Source organism: Notamacropus eugenii, chromosome 6 (genome assembly GCF_028372415.1).
Source record: "Notamacropus eugenii isolate mMacEug1 chromosome 6, mMacEug1.pri_v2, whole genome shotgun sequence".
Taxonomy (NCBI): domain Eukaryota; kingdom Metazoa; phylum Chordata; class Mammalia; order Diprotodontia; family Macropodidae; genus Notamacropus; species Notamacropus eugenii.
Genome location: NC_092877.1, coordinates 27,222,949 through 27,235,807, shown reverse-complemented (window position 1 = coordinate 27,235,807; position 12,859 = coordinate 27,222,949). Strand labels below are relative to the sequence as shown.

The 12,859-nt window shown below is 38.0% G+C and overlaps 1 protein-coding gene across 7 annotated transcripts in view; it reads left to right on the top strand.

Moving 5' to 3' along the window:
• The window catches only part of GAS2 (growth arrest specific 2), a 147,870-nt gene extending 135,560 nt beyond the window's left edge, over nucleotides 1-12,310 (top strand). For all 7 annotated transcript variants that reach the window (XM_072619321.1, XM_072619324.1, XM_072619326.1 and 4 more), the window contains exon 8: nucleotides 11,321-12,310. In XM_072619321.1, coding sequence (XP_072475422.1) covers nucleotides 11,321-11,539 — 219 coding nt within the window. In that variant the 3' untranslated portion in view covers nucleotides 11,540-12,310. The remainder of the gene's footprint in view (nucleotides 1-11,320) is intronic.
• Nucleotides 12,311-12,859: the final 549 nt, after the last annotated feature.

The window sequence follows — 12,859 nt, the reverse complement described above, 5'->3', positions numbered from 1 at the left end:
AGTTTGGGAACCTCTGGAATTCTTTATTTTTCCATGTCTTCAATATATAATTTATTTATTCTTCAGTTCTTAACATTCACTTCCATAAGAATTTGAATTCAAAATTTTCTCCCCATCTCTCCCCACCCTTCACCCTAAGACAGCATGCACCCCATGCACTCCTTCCTCCAGTCTGATCTCCCTTCTATTACACACTCTTCTTCCATCCCCCTTCCCCTCTATTTTCCTATAGGGCAAAATAGATTTCTATACTCCATTGCCTGTATAATTTAATTTCTAGTTGAATGCTAAAAACAATTTTTAACATTCATTCTTAAAGCTTTGTGTTTCATATTCTCTCCCTTTCTCTTCACCCATACTCAGTGAGAAAACAAGCAATTCAATACAGATCATACATATATTACAATGTAAAGCACTTCCATAATATTTATGTTGTAAAAGACTAACCACATTTTGCTCTGTCCCATCTTGCCCTTCATTTATTCCATTCTCTCCCATGACCTGCCCCCTCCCACAATAGTGTTTGTCTCTGATTTTCCCTTTCCCTACTTTGCTGTCCCTTCTATTATCTTCTCTCTCTTGTTCCCTTCCCCCTTGCCTTCCTGCAGGATAAAATAGATTTCCAACTGAGTGTGTGTTATTCCTTCCTTCAGCCAAATCCCCCTCTTCCCTTTCATTGTAAAATCTCTTTCTTTCCCCTTTTATGAGATGATTTGCTACATTTTACCTCTCCCTTTCTCTTACTCTTAGTACATTCCATTCAACAGTAAATTTTATTTTTTTAGGTATTCTCCCTTCATATTCAGCTTACCCTATGCCCTCTGTCTGTCTATATGTGTGTATGTTTTATATATATATATAATATACACAAATACACCCATGTACATATACATACTTATACATATATAATATGCACATACATACATACCCATACACACCTACATATATGTGTATATATATATATTTTTTTTCTTTTTTCCTTCTAACTATCCTAATACTGAAAAAGGTTTCATGAGCTTCAAATAACATCTTTCCATGTAGGAATATAAACAATTCAACTTTAATGAGGTCCTTAAGGCTTCTCTTTCTTGTTTACCTTTTCATGTTTCTCTTTATTCTTGTATTTGAAAGTCAAATTTTCTATTCAGCTTTGGTCTTTTCAACAAGAGTACTTAGAAGTCCTCTATTTCATTGAAATTCCATTTCCCCCCCTAATATATTATACTCAGTTTTGCTGAGTAAGTGAATCTTGGTTTTAATCCTATCTCCTTTAACCTCTGGAATATCATATTCCAAACCCTTCGATCCCTTAGTGTAGAAGCTGCTAAATCCTGTTTTATCCTGATTTCATTTTCACAATAGTTGAATTGTTTCTTTCTGGCTGTTTGTAATATTTTCTCCTTGACCTAGGAACTCTGGAATTTGGCTACCATAATCCTAGGAGTTTTCCTTTTGGGATCTCTTTCAGGAGGTAATCAGTAAATTCTTTCCATTTCTATTTTGCCTTCTGGTTACAGAATATCAGGGCACTTTTCCTTGATAATTTCTTGGAAGATAATATCTACGTTCTTTTCTTGATCATGGTTTTCAGGTAGACCAATAATTTTTAAATTATCTCACCTGGATCTATTTTCTAGGTCAGTTGTTTTTCCAATGAGATATTTCATAGTGTCTTCTATTTTTTCATTCTTTTGGTTTTATCTTATAATTTCTTGGTTTCTCATAAATTCATTGTCTTCTATCTGTTCCTTTCTAATTTTTAAAGAGCTATTTTCTTCAATGAGTTTTTGAACCTCCTTTTCCATTTCACCAACTTTGCTTTTTAAAGCATTCTTCTCCTCATTGGCTTTTTGGGCCTGTTTTGCTATTTGAGTTAGTCTATTTTTAAAGGTGTTAATTTCTCCAGGATTTTTTGGGTCTCCTTTATCAAGCTGTTGACTTGATTTTCATGATTTTCTTCCCAATTTTTCCTCCACCTCTCTTACTTGATTTTCAAAATCCTTTTTGAGCTCTTTTGTGGTCCAAGACCATTGCACATTTATTTTGGATGTTTTGGATGTAGAAGCCCTGACTTTTATGTCTGCCTCTGATGGCTTGCTTTGTTCTTCCTCATCTGAAAGGATGGAGGAAAATACCTTTTCACCAAGAAAGTAACCTTCTATAGTCTTATTTTTTCCCTTTTTGGGGCATTTTCTCAGTCAGTTACTTGACTTTTGAGTCCTTTGTCAAGTGGAGGGCATACCCTAGGGACCTGTAAGTTCTCAGTTCCTCCAAGGTGGCACAATCAAGGGAGAGGAGTTTACTCCTCTCCTGGCCTTTGCTCTGATCTGTGAGCAACCACAAGCACTCTTTTCTGCCCAGGATCTGCCAGTAGGATTCCATCTCCACAGCCACCATCAGCTTTACCATGCCAGCACCAGTGCTCTTCCTTAGCTCAGCACCTCCACTCAGGACTGAGATCCAGATCAGCTGCTTTATTCTCCCAGGGTCTTTAAGTGAAAGTCTCCAAAAGTGGAAACTGCTGCTGCCCTGGGGCGAGAGCTGGGGTTGGACCTGGGGCTGTACCAAGCCCCCTTCTCACCCAGGTGAAAGAGTTTTCTTACTGACTTTTGAAACTGTCTTTGGCATTTGTGGGTTGAGAAATCTGGGAACTGCAGCTGCCACCTGTGATTCGGCATGCTGAAGCATGCTCCAGTCCTGTCCATGCAGCATGGCCAAGGCTGGGCTGTGCTTCTCTCTGAGCCTGGTGCAATAGACCTTTCCTTTCGGCCTTCCAGGCTGTGTTGGGCTGGAAATTTCATTCTGTCATTTTGTGGCTTCTGCTGCTCTAGAATTTGTTTACAGTCATTTTTTTACAGGTATTTTATGGGCTATGGGGGGAGAGCTAGAGCAGATCCACCTTTTTACTGTGCCATCTTGGCTCTGCCCCAACCTCTGGAATTCTTGATTAGATAAAAGTTGGACCAGGTTGTTTATGAGGCTTTTCATAATTCTTAGATTGTGGGACTCTTTGAATTCTACTCTCTGTGCCCTAGATTCTTGAATGATGTTGAATCAAATCAAAGCCAGTCAACAAATATATATTAAATTGTGTGCTAAGCACTGTGATGGGCGCTGGGAATAAAGACATTATAAATGAAACAATTCCTATTCTCAAATAGTTCATCCCTAAAGATCCTTCCAATTCAAAAATGCAACAAAATCTTTCTATTTCTGGAGTCTCTCAAAGAGTTATAAGGATCAAATGAATTCCATCTGAGAAAAGCACATAATGGGGAGAAATCAATGCAGCTGCCATCAGTGATAACAAGGGAATGGCAGAGACTGAAGGGGATCATTAGTTGGGGGATGTTGAAAAGCAGATTTTTCTTCAGGCCTGTGTTGGACTAGATGGTCCCTAAGGTCCTTTCCAACTTCTATGAATCCATGATTCATTGCTGCAGTAGGACAAACAACCGAGCAAGGATGGCAGAGGAGGACATGATATGAGAGCGATATATGTGGACTCATGAAAAAACAAGAAGAATAATAACTGCTTACATTAATAGAATGCTTTAAAGCTTGCAAAGCATCTCATATATATTGTCTCATTTGAAAAACCGTAAAAGCAATATTATTTGGTGAGGAAAAAGAAAAACTAAAAAGAGATTTCAGGTTCTCATGGGCAGGGGCAGAGAAGAGAGAGAAAGTGAGCAAGATAACGAGGACGAAATAAGAGAAGCCAAAAGCCACAAGTAGGGAGAAGACAGCTTTTGGAGAGTAAAATATGAAGAGAACACTTGCTTTGGAGAGTTTTCTTGGAAGCATATAGAGAAAAAAAGAATGCAGGGAGCAGAAATTAATAGTCATAGAAATTAATGGAAGGAAAGACTACTTGTAACAAGAGGAATCATAGCCCCACTGCTGCTGGAATCTGTGTTCCCAAAGACAGAAGGAAAAAAATTAACAGAGAACCTGATAAAATGGGAATGCAGGCAAAATGCAGAAATTGAAGAAAAATCCCAAAGGCAATTTTCTAGGGCTAAAGTCCTATACCATTGGGAAAAAATCTTAATTCAAAGTAGGAAAATGGAATTCACAAATTCTAAGAATATATTGAATCCTGAGACAACCTAAAAGAAGGAAAACTAGGTTTAATATTTGTGCAAGTAATGACTGCATTTGATAAAGGGTGGTTGTTGTCCATAACTGGTCCAGATGCTGGGCCTTTACATTAGTCAAGGAAAGTAATGGTTATAGGTGGGTAATGCAAATGTTGGAAAAATATATATGAGATCTGGAATGGAAAATAGGCGATCCTGGATGTGAACTTTGCTTGATTTGTCATCTATAGACTCTCTCATAACAAAATACAAATCAGGGACCAATGTGTAATTACATTTGAAGACAAACTGTCTCTTTATGTCAAGATATCAAGAAAGCTAAGTTCTGCTGCAGATTCTACCACTTATGTCCCTTAGGGTAGTCACACCTCCCTTTTTTGGGCTTCAGTTTGCTCATCCGTACAATGAGAGACTTGAATGAGATTATCTCCAGAGTTCTTAAGCTTTAACATGCTATGATTCCATAACTCTAAAAGCATGATCAAGCTGGAGAGAAATGCAGATAATACAAAGATGCCAAAGGGACCTTTCTAAACAATCTAATTTCAGTTATACTAGGTACTGGACACGAGAAGATGTACACAAAGAAGGGTAAAAGGCAAAGGAAAAATCCAGGAAGAGTCCTACTGGACAGTTTGAGGAGAGAGTCATCACTTTGAGTTTCTGGTATCATGGAAGGCTTTATGTAAAAGTTGGCAGAGAGGCTGAACTATGGAGGAAGAAAAGGCTTTATGCAGAGATGAATGCTTAGAGATAGAAGGGTGAAGGATGAGAGGACCAAGAAATGCTTAATAGTCCAGTTTGCCCAGAATACAAAGTATGTTAAGAGGAAGTGTGTTAAATGACAGTGGAAACATAGGCTAGTCAGGATCGTAGAAAACTTTAAATATTAAGCTGAAATTGAACTATAATGAAATGTCATTAATTAATAAATGAAATATCAGTCCTAGAGAACTGATAATGGATTCAACCTCCCTGCTTTCCATAAAGACGTGAAGGGCTGTGGCTATGGAATGCTAAATACACTGTCTGGCTCACTTACTGTACAGGTTAGCTTTGCTTCAGTGCTTTTATTTGTAACAAAGAAAGGTTCCATGACTTACAGTCATGGAATGATGCTAAAGAGAAAAAAACATTGTGATGAAAAAACAATTGTCAATGACAATAAAGATGTCAATAGAAACGGTGACAATAAAAAAATAGCCAAATGAGTAGTTTACATTTTATTACATAGGTAACAGGTAGCCACTAGAACCTTGTGAATGGGGGAGTGAAATGGTTAGATGTTTGCACAAGAGAGAATTTTAGTAAATGTAAAGAAGGGGTTCAAGTCAGAGAGATTAGTTAGGAGGCTAGTAAACAATCTGAACAGGAAGCAACAAGGGCCTCATCGAGGTTGGGTTGGTGGTTATGTGAAGAGAAAGGTATTGAGAGAAAGGAAAGGGTTGAAAATGACTGAGATTTCAATCCTGGGTGGCTTTGAAGTATTGAAGTCACAGGGGAAATCAGGAAGCTGAGAAAAAAAAGTCAGATGTAGATAGGCGAGGAGTAGTGATGATGATTTCAATTTGGCCAAATTCAGTTTGAGGGGCTGATGGGATACACACATGGAAAATTTGACCAGGCAGTGGGAGATGGAAGCCTGGAGCTTAGAAAAGAGATTGGGGTGGGAGTACAAATAGATTTATGAACCACTGGCATGTATTTGATAAAGGTACCTATGAGAATGGATGCATCGTTGGATCAAAAGGCATTCAGGGTTTAGTGCTGTGAGAGGCACAGTTCCAAAATTGTTTTCCAGAATGATTGAACTAATCTCAACTATGCCAACAGTGCGCTGGTGTGCCTTTCCTCTCATTATTCCATATAACAATTGCTGTTTTCCCCTGTTGTCACCTTTGCAATATTGTGAATGTTAGGTGGACCCTCACAGCTGTTTTAATTTGCATTTCTCTAATAATTAGGGATTTGGAGCATTTTGTCATATGGTTCTCAGACTTGGCCAATGTGTTGATTTGTTTTGATGGATAAAGCATATTTATTACAAGGGAGCACTTCTATTCTGGGAAGAGAGTGGCAGGTTAGTGGGTGGTGAGAGCCATGCGGAAAACAAAAACTTTTTATATGCATAAGAAAAGAAAAAAAATAAAGAAGGGAATACCACTAAATAGAGAAATTTTGTTACTACCTTATGAAATGTTATAAATAAAACTATATATAATTATATGTCATATATGGCACTATATCATGTAACATATCATCTATATGCATACCTATGGTTATAGTTACATAGGCATTATATATGTTCAATGTATGATATATATGGTATGGTTATATGTATGATATGTAAATATAAACTTTTAAAAACAATCTGCACATAACAGAAACTGACAAGCCTTGTTTGTTTTTTGCTTTCTCTTATGAAATGTTTATGTTTGTTGATCAAGTTCATAATTTTAAAAAAAGTTAAAAAATATCTCTACAAAAGCTCTGCTTTCATGATATGTAGATGACTCAGTGTTCTTAATTGTTCTGACTGTCAAGTTCATACTTTGTTAGGTTCTACCAAGCTGGAAGACTTTTTCTACAGACCCAGTGATACACTGAGTACCTGTTGTCTAAGGATGACCCTAACTCAGTTGAAAGAGGTTTATTGAAAAACAGATCAGTATCCAACATATGATGACTTTTTATGGGGCTAGGGGAACACTGTACTTCATAAAATTTGCACCAAAGTATGGAGGGGTTGAGATTTGCATCAGGGTAACAGATTTGTATTTTTACAAAATCCCAGATCTTTGGGAAGCTTTTAGGAAGGCTAATGAAGATGCTTACCAAGTAAGAGGGGTCAATTTCCACAGAAAAGTTCTGTGTGGCTACATGTGTGTATAATGAATCTGTACATCCATATTTTGTTGATGACCCTAATAAATTTTCCTTCTTTTCTTAATCCTATTGGCCAAGCTTATTTCAGATCATAGCCTAGAGCCCTTGTTTGTGGGTCAACTCATTGGCTGTTCTAGATGATGTGTCTAGGCTTATTGTGAGTCACTGTGGGTTATTTTATTTTCTGAGATAAGGTATGGATTCTTCATTTGGAATTTAAAACCTTTCACAATCTGCCTTCAGCTTATCATTTTAGACTGATTTCACATTGTTCCTGTATTCGTACTCTACATTTAAATCACACTGGCTTATTTGCTCTTCTGTGATCATGACACTTTATCCCCTGCCTCCATGCCTTTGCATTGTCTAATAACAAACACTCAATAAGCCTTTATTAAGCATCTACTGTCTGCCAGGCACTGTGCTAAGTGCTGAAATGTACTCCTTCCTCACCTCTATCTTTTAGAATCCCTAGCTTCCTGGCCCAGGAAGGAGAATAACAAGGGGCATTGTATGAAAGAGTTTGGCACTATCACATTCCAAAGATGGGAGCCAGGAGGAGGGAATGAGTGCCTCTTCCTTTTGTAGTCACCTCATCTTATAATTCCTGCCACTGCCACTGCCAGCTAGTACCAGATGGTGGTTATACTAAGCACGAGGAATATGACGACAAAAACCAAAGCCCTTTCACTTCTCAAAGAACTTACATTCCATCATAATAGCTGACTATATACTACTTTAAGGTTTTCAAGTGCTTTTCAGATATTTTCTCATTTAGAGACCTGCAATAATCCTTCAAAGTACTCATTTTATAGACAAGGAGACTGAGACTAAGAGTAGTTAAGTAACTCACCTAAGGTCACACAGCTAGTTAGTATGTAAGGAAGAATTTGAATGTATATCTTCCTCACTTTTGGTACCCTCAGTTCCCTCAGAGTGCAGTACTGTCTCTCCCCCTTTTTGACTACGTAGCCATTGGTATCAAGGCAGGTTTGTCTGGCTTTCAGGTGAAATGTTGAACACCTGCTTTCACCCAATTCAGTGTAATTGGTACAGAATGAAAATAAACTCCACTGCCTGCAGCCCCCAGTGTTGAACATATGCTCTGTTAGAAAAATGTTAAAGGAAGATAAAGAGATTGCACTATCCTATAAATTAATTTAATAGTCTTTCTCTAAAGAGCAGATGACAATTAAAAAAATGTTTTCACTGAAGTTATGATAGCTTGTAAAAACAGCTAGTGATTAAGTTAGACAGGAAGGCTTGTATAAACATGAGATGTCCCAGTGGACTGAGATGATCTAAATTTAGGTAGATGTTCTCTTTACAGGAGCATTGGAGGGGGGGAGCAATGGAAGAAGCTGGTTCATGAAAACTGTGCTCCAAATGAAAATAGCTGGACAGTAACAGAAAATAGATTGGACGGTAACGAGGACCTGAGAAGGAAGGGAATTGACATAGTCTAAAAGATTCTGTGTGGTCAATGAAGTGTGGAAAAGGACACCCATGGGAGTAATGGTTATCCATGGCCATATGCTAGTCAAAAAAAAAAAAAAAAAAAGGTTTGTGGTCTCTAGATAGAAATAGCACTTCACAGCATTAGGTAAATATCTGTAGAATATTAGGGAGAGAAAAAAGAGTTTCTCTTTTATTATTCAGATCTAGCAAGGGCAAAAGGTTCAAAGCAGGAAGTGGAACCTGAAATGGCTGATCTTAAAAAAGGGCTATAATTTCCAAGGAAACATCTTAGGAGCTATGTCCACGTTGGGGCAGAGGAAGAATAATCCTAGCAGCTCCACCTGGGAAGTATCAAAAAAAAGGAAAGAAAAGGAAGGAAAGAAAGAAGGAAGGAGGGAAGGAGGGAGGGAGGAAGGGAAAAGCATTTTAGTAACTTTGATCACGTAAATATTAAATTATTGGTTCTGATTCTGTGGGGCTTAAAGTTGAACTTTGAGTCTAAAAACCATATTATCTCAGAAAGATTTTAGGAAAGTTGGTCACTATGAAGGAAGAGAAAGAGTCCATGACAAAGCTCACCTTTATTTTGAAGGTACTTAAGGAGTCAATCAATGATTGATTTGCCCCACCCGCACCCCCAATTAGAAAGTCTGTTTTGCTTTTTGTGGGCAGCATAAACACAGACTTCATCAGTCAGTGTGGAAAGGGTTAACACACTTTAGGTTTTTGAAGACAGATTAATAGCTCCAGGGAGGAAAAAGAAAAAAAAAATTTGAAATCTTACCTTAAAATGCTGATACCTCTACTTGGTGTCATTCTCCCTGACCTTTTCCCTGCAGTCTAGTTATCCCGTAATTCAAAAGCCAGAGCCGTAGGTTCCCTGGTGGACTGGTGACCTCTTAAGAGGTTTTGTTGTAATTGATGATCGATCATTTCCAGAGCTTATTAATGTTTCATAGTGTCCTACGTTAGCGGGAAAGAAAGGACTTCCCGTTCAGGCTGCAATTCTTTCCCTTGAAGTCAAGGTACCCAAATGGACAGTCAGACACACCTTAGATTATATATTATAGTCTTTTGCAGGGAGGGGGGAGGAAATTAAACAAGGTAGTGATGGTATTACTGTCTTCTAAAATGGATTTCACAGTGGACAAAAGAAAATGACTTACCTGATTGTGCCCTAACTTCTCTAGGATGGAGCATTCTAATAAATCAACAAATCTAGCAATTATTTACTAGTTGCCTATGATGTGGCAGGTCTGTGCTAGGCACTAGGGATTCAAAGATAAAAAGGAAATAAACTTTAGTAATTAAAGTAAAACCCTTACCAGTTGATGGGGAGTTGGGGAAGGGAAGGCAAGAGACTCAGAGATTGTTGAGGGATGAAGCAAAGAGAGTCTCCAAAGTTCAAGGCTAGCGAGAATGGAGGGACGAATTGCCTATTTCACCACTAGAGATGTATAACTTTGGGTGTAAAGTTTAGGTTATCTAATCCTCCTCTTTTAAATTCAGAGGAGGGACAGACTGACATGTAACTACAGAAGATTTTTAGAGACAACAAAACTAAGGCTTTATAGAGGTTAGTTAAATTGCCCAAGGAGCTGCTCAGTAGATAGAGCCCTAGGTCTGGAGTCAGAAAGACTCATCTTCCCGAGTTCAAATCCAGTCTAGCACACTTACTAGCCCCATGACCCTGGGCAAGTCACTTCAGTCTGTTTGTCTCAATTTCCCCATCTGTAATATGGGGATGATAATAACACCCATATGCCAGGGTTGTTGTAAAGATCAAATGAGATAATTGTAAAGTGCTTAGCACATAGTATCACGTAAATGTTAGCTTTTATTATCAACTGGTAGTACTTCCCTTTGAAATTACTTTGTAAAATCTTTGTATTTTAAATCTACTTATACATGTACATGTGGGTTCTCTCAGTAGAATGTAAGCTTTTTGAGGGCAGGACTTCTTCTTTCTTGTTCCAGTATTTCCAGCAGTCAAATGCTTGGTGAATGAGTGGAAGAGAACCCTTACTAGCCCATGCCAAGACTCCCTGATATTTTCAGTTAGCAATCATTTATTGAACTGAAATTTTCCATTTGTCTTCTCCCCATGTTCTTTTGTTAGGATTCACCTCACTATCCTTAATGACAACTCTATCTTATTTCACCACAAATAGAATGCTAAATTCCTCAAGGGGAAAAACTACTTTTTTTTAACAATGCTTCACATATTTTCAGTCAACTCTTCATGACCCCATTTGGAGTTTTCTTAGCAAAGAAAATGGAGTGGTTGGCCATTTCCTTCTCCAGCTCATTTTACAGATGAGGAAACTGAGGGAAAATTTCAGGGTGAAGTAACTTTCCCAGAGTGACACCACTAGTAAGTGTCTGAGGCCAGATTTGGAATCAGGAAGGTGAATCTTCCTGACCCCAGGCCTGGTGCTCTGTGCACTGAATATATCTATATCTATATCTATATCTATATCTATATCTATATCATCTATCTATCTATCTATACATATACACATACACACACATATATATACAAATATACACATATGTGTATGTATGTATATACGTATACATACATATATCTGTAGCTATCTATGTATCTATGTATCTATCTATGTATCTATCTATGTATCTATCTATCTATCTATCTATCTATCTATCTATCTATCTATCTATCTAATCAAGTGCTTATTAAGTTCCTGGTGATTGGTTTCAGTGGGAGACCCTCTGGGACAGGTGAAGAGGAACTAAATCTGACTTCACAGATGTAGGTCTTCCTGACTCCAAGGCCAGTCCTCTATCCTCCTACCAGGCTTCAAAGGCTCCTTGAATAAAACATTTACATTTTTGTTGCTCTCCTATTTCAGATGCTGCACAACAAGCACGTCATGGTCCGTGTGGGAGGAGGATGGGAAACTTTTGCTGGCTATTTGCTGAAACACGACCCCTGCCGCATGCTCCAGATCTCCCGTGTGGATGGCAAGACCTCCCCTGTCCAGAGCAAATCACCAACCCTTAAGGACATGAATCCAGATAATTACCTGGTGGTCTCTGCTCACTACAAGGCCAAGAAGGAAATTAAATGAACATAGCTGGTCGTCACAAGGGGACTTGTACAGAGGCCCACATCACTTACTTCTGCAGTGTAGTCAGCTTAGTCTATGTGCCTTGAAAGGACTTTGGGAAATTGAACAAACCCAGACAGACAATGGCATTATGCTTGAAAGATCATTAAATTGTAGCCCTATTTATTTCTCAAGCTTTTGTAGAAAAGGACCTCTTAGGCGAAATGCTAATATCAAATATACTAGCCAAGTTTTAGATAAGTCATTACTCCTCAATATGTGAACATTATGTTTAGAATGTCTTAAAAGACCTGGTTCTAGGTAATTAAAGAACCTTGTTAAGAGGAAAAAAAAACAAAACAAAATTTAAAAAAAAAAAAAGAACATTTAGGGTTTAAGTACAAGTCAGTGGAATATATCTGCCCTGTTTCTGAGAGACTGAGAATCCTAGACTTTTACCCATCACAGGATTTCTTATCAAGCTTTAAAAAGAGAAAGTTAGTGTGATTGTGTGTTACTAGACAATAAAATACCACCACCAATGAGCACGTTTTCCTGGAAGCCACTTCCCATAAGTTTACATTCACTTAGACAATTGCCTTAAAGATCATCTCTTACTTAAATGACCAAATACTCTGGGGGCTCCTATTGAAAGTTACCAGTATGACCTTTAGGGAGATGCTTGTGAATTGTTCTCACAAAAGCACAGTCGTATATCAACTAATTCAGTACAATCCACACGGATAATTTCTATGTTGATATTTTGACAATAAATTGTACATTTGAGCCTTCTTTTGATTTCCATGTTATTTGAAAATATTTTCTTGTCCAAGTATGTTTCTGGAGTGAATCTCTCTTTGCTCAGCTGCAAAGTGAAGTAAGTTCATTGTGGTCAATGATGTCATGGACTTATGTATACCATTGTATGCTGGGGCAGAACTGGTTTTGCTCATGAAGGCAGCAAAATACACATCTCCCATGGATCCTCAAAATTAAAGAAAAAAAGCTTTAAAATGAAAGATGAATCTGTGTATATTTTTCATTTAAAATGAAACTCCTTTTTGCTGAATTTCATATGTAGGTAGGAGCCGTCTAATGGTACCTATGCCCCAGAAAAAGATCCCTGCTACATTAAAATGGCAAGTAGTCATCCCAGCGTTTGTCTGAAGACCTCTACCAAGGGAGAATCCACTGTTTCTCAGAGCAGCCTATTCATTTGTATATGTCTCTGAATGGGTACAGATTTTCCCCCGTTTACTATCAAGCCCAAGTTTGCAACTTTGCAGTTTCTCTTTGGTCCTTGCTTTGTTCTCTGAGACCGAGTAGACAAAGTGTAATCCT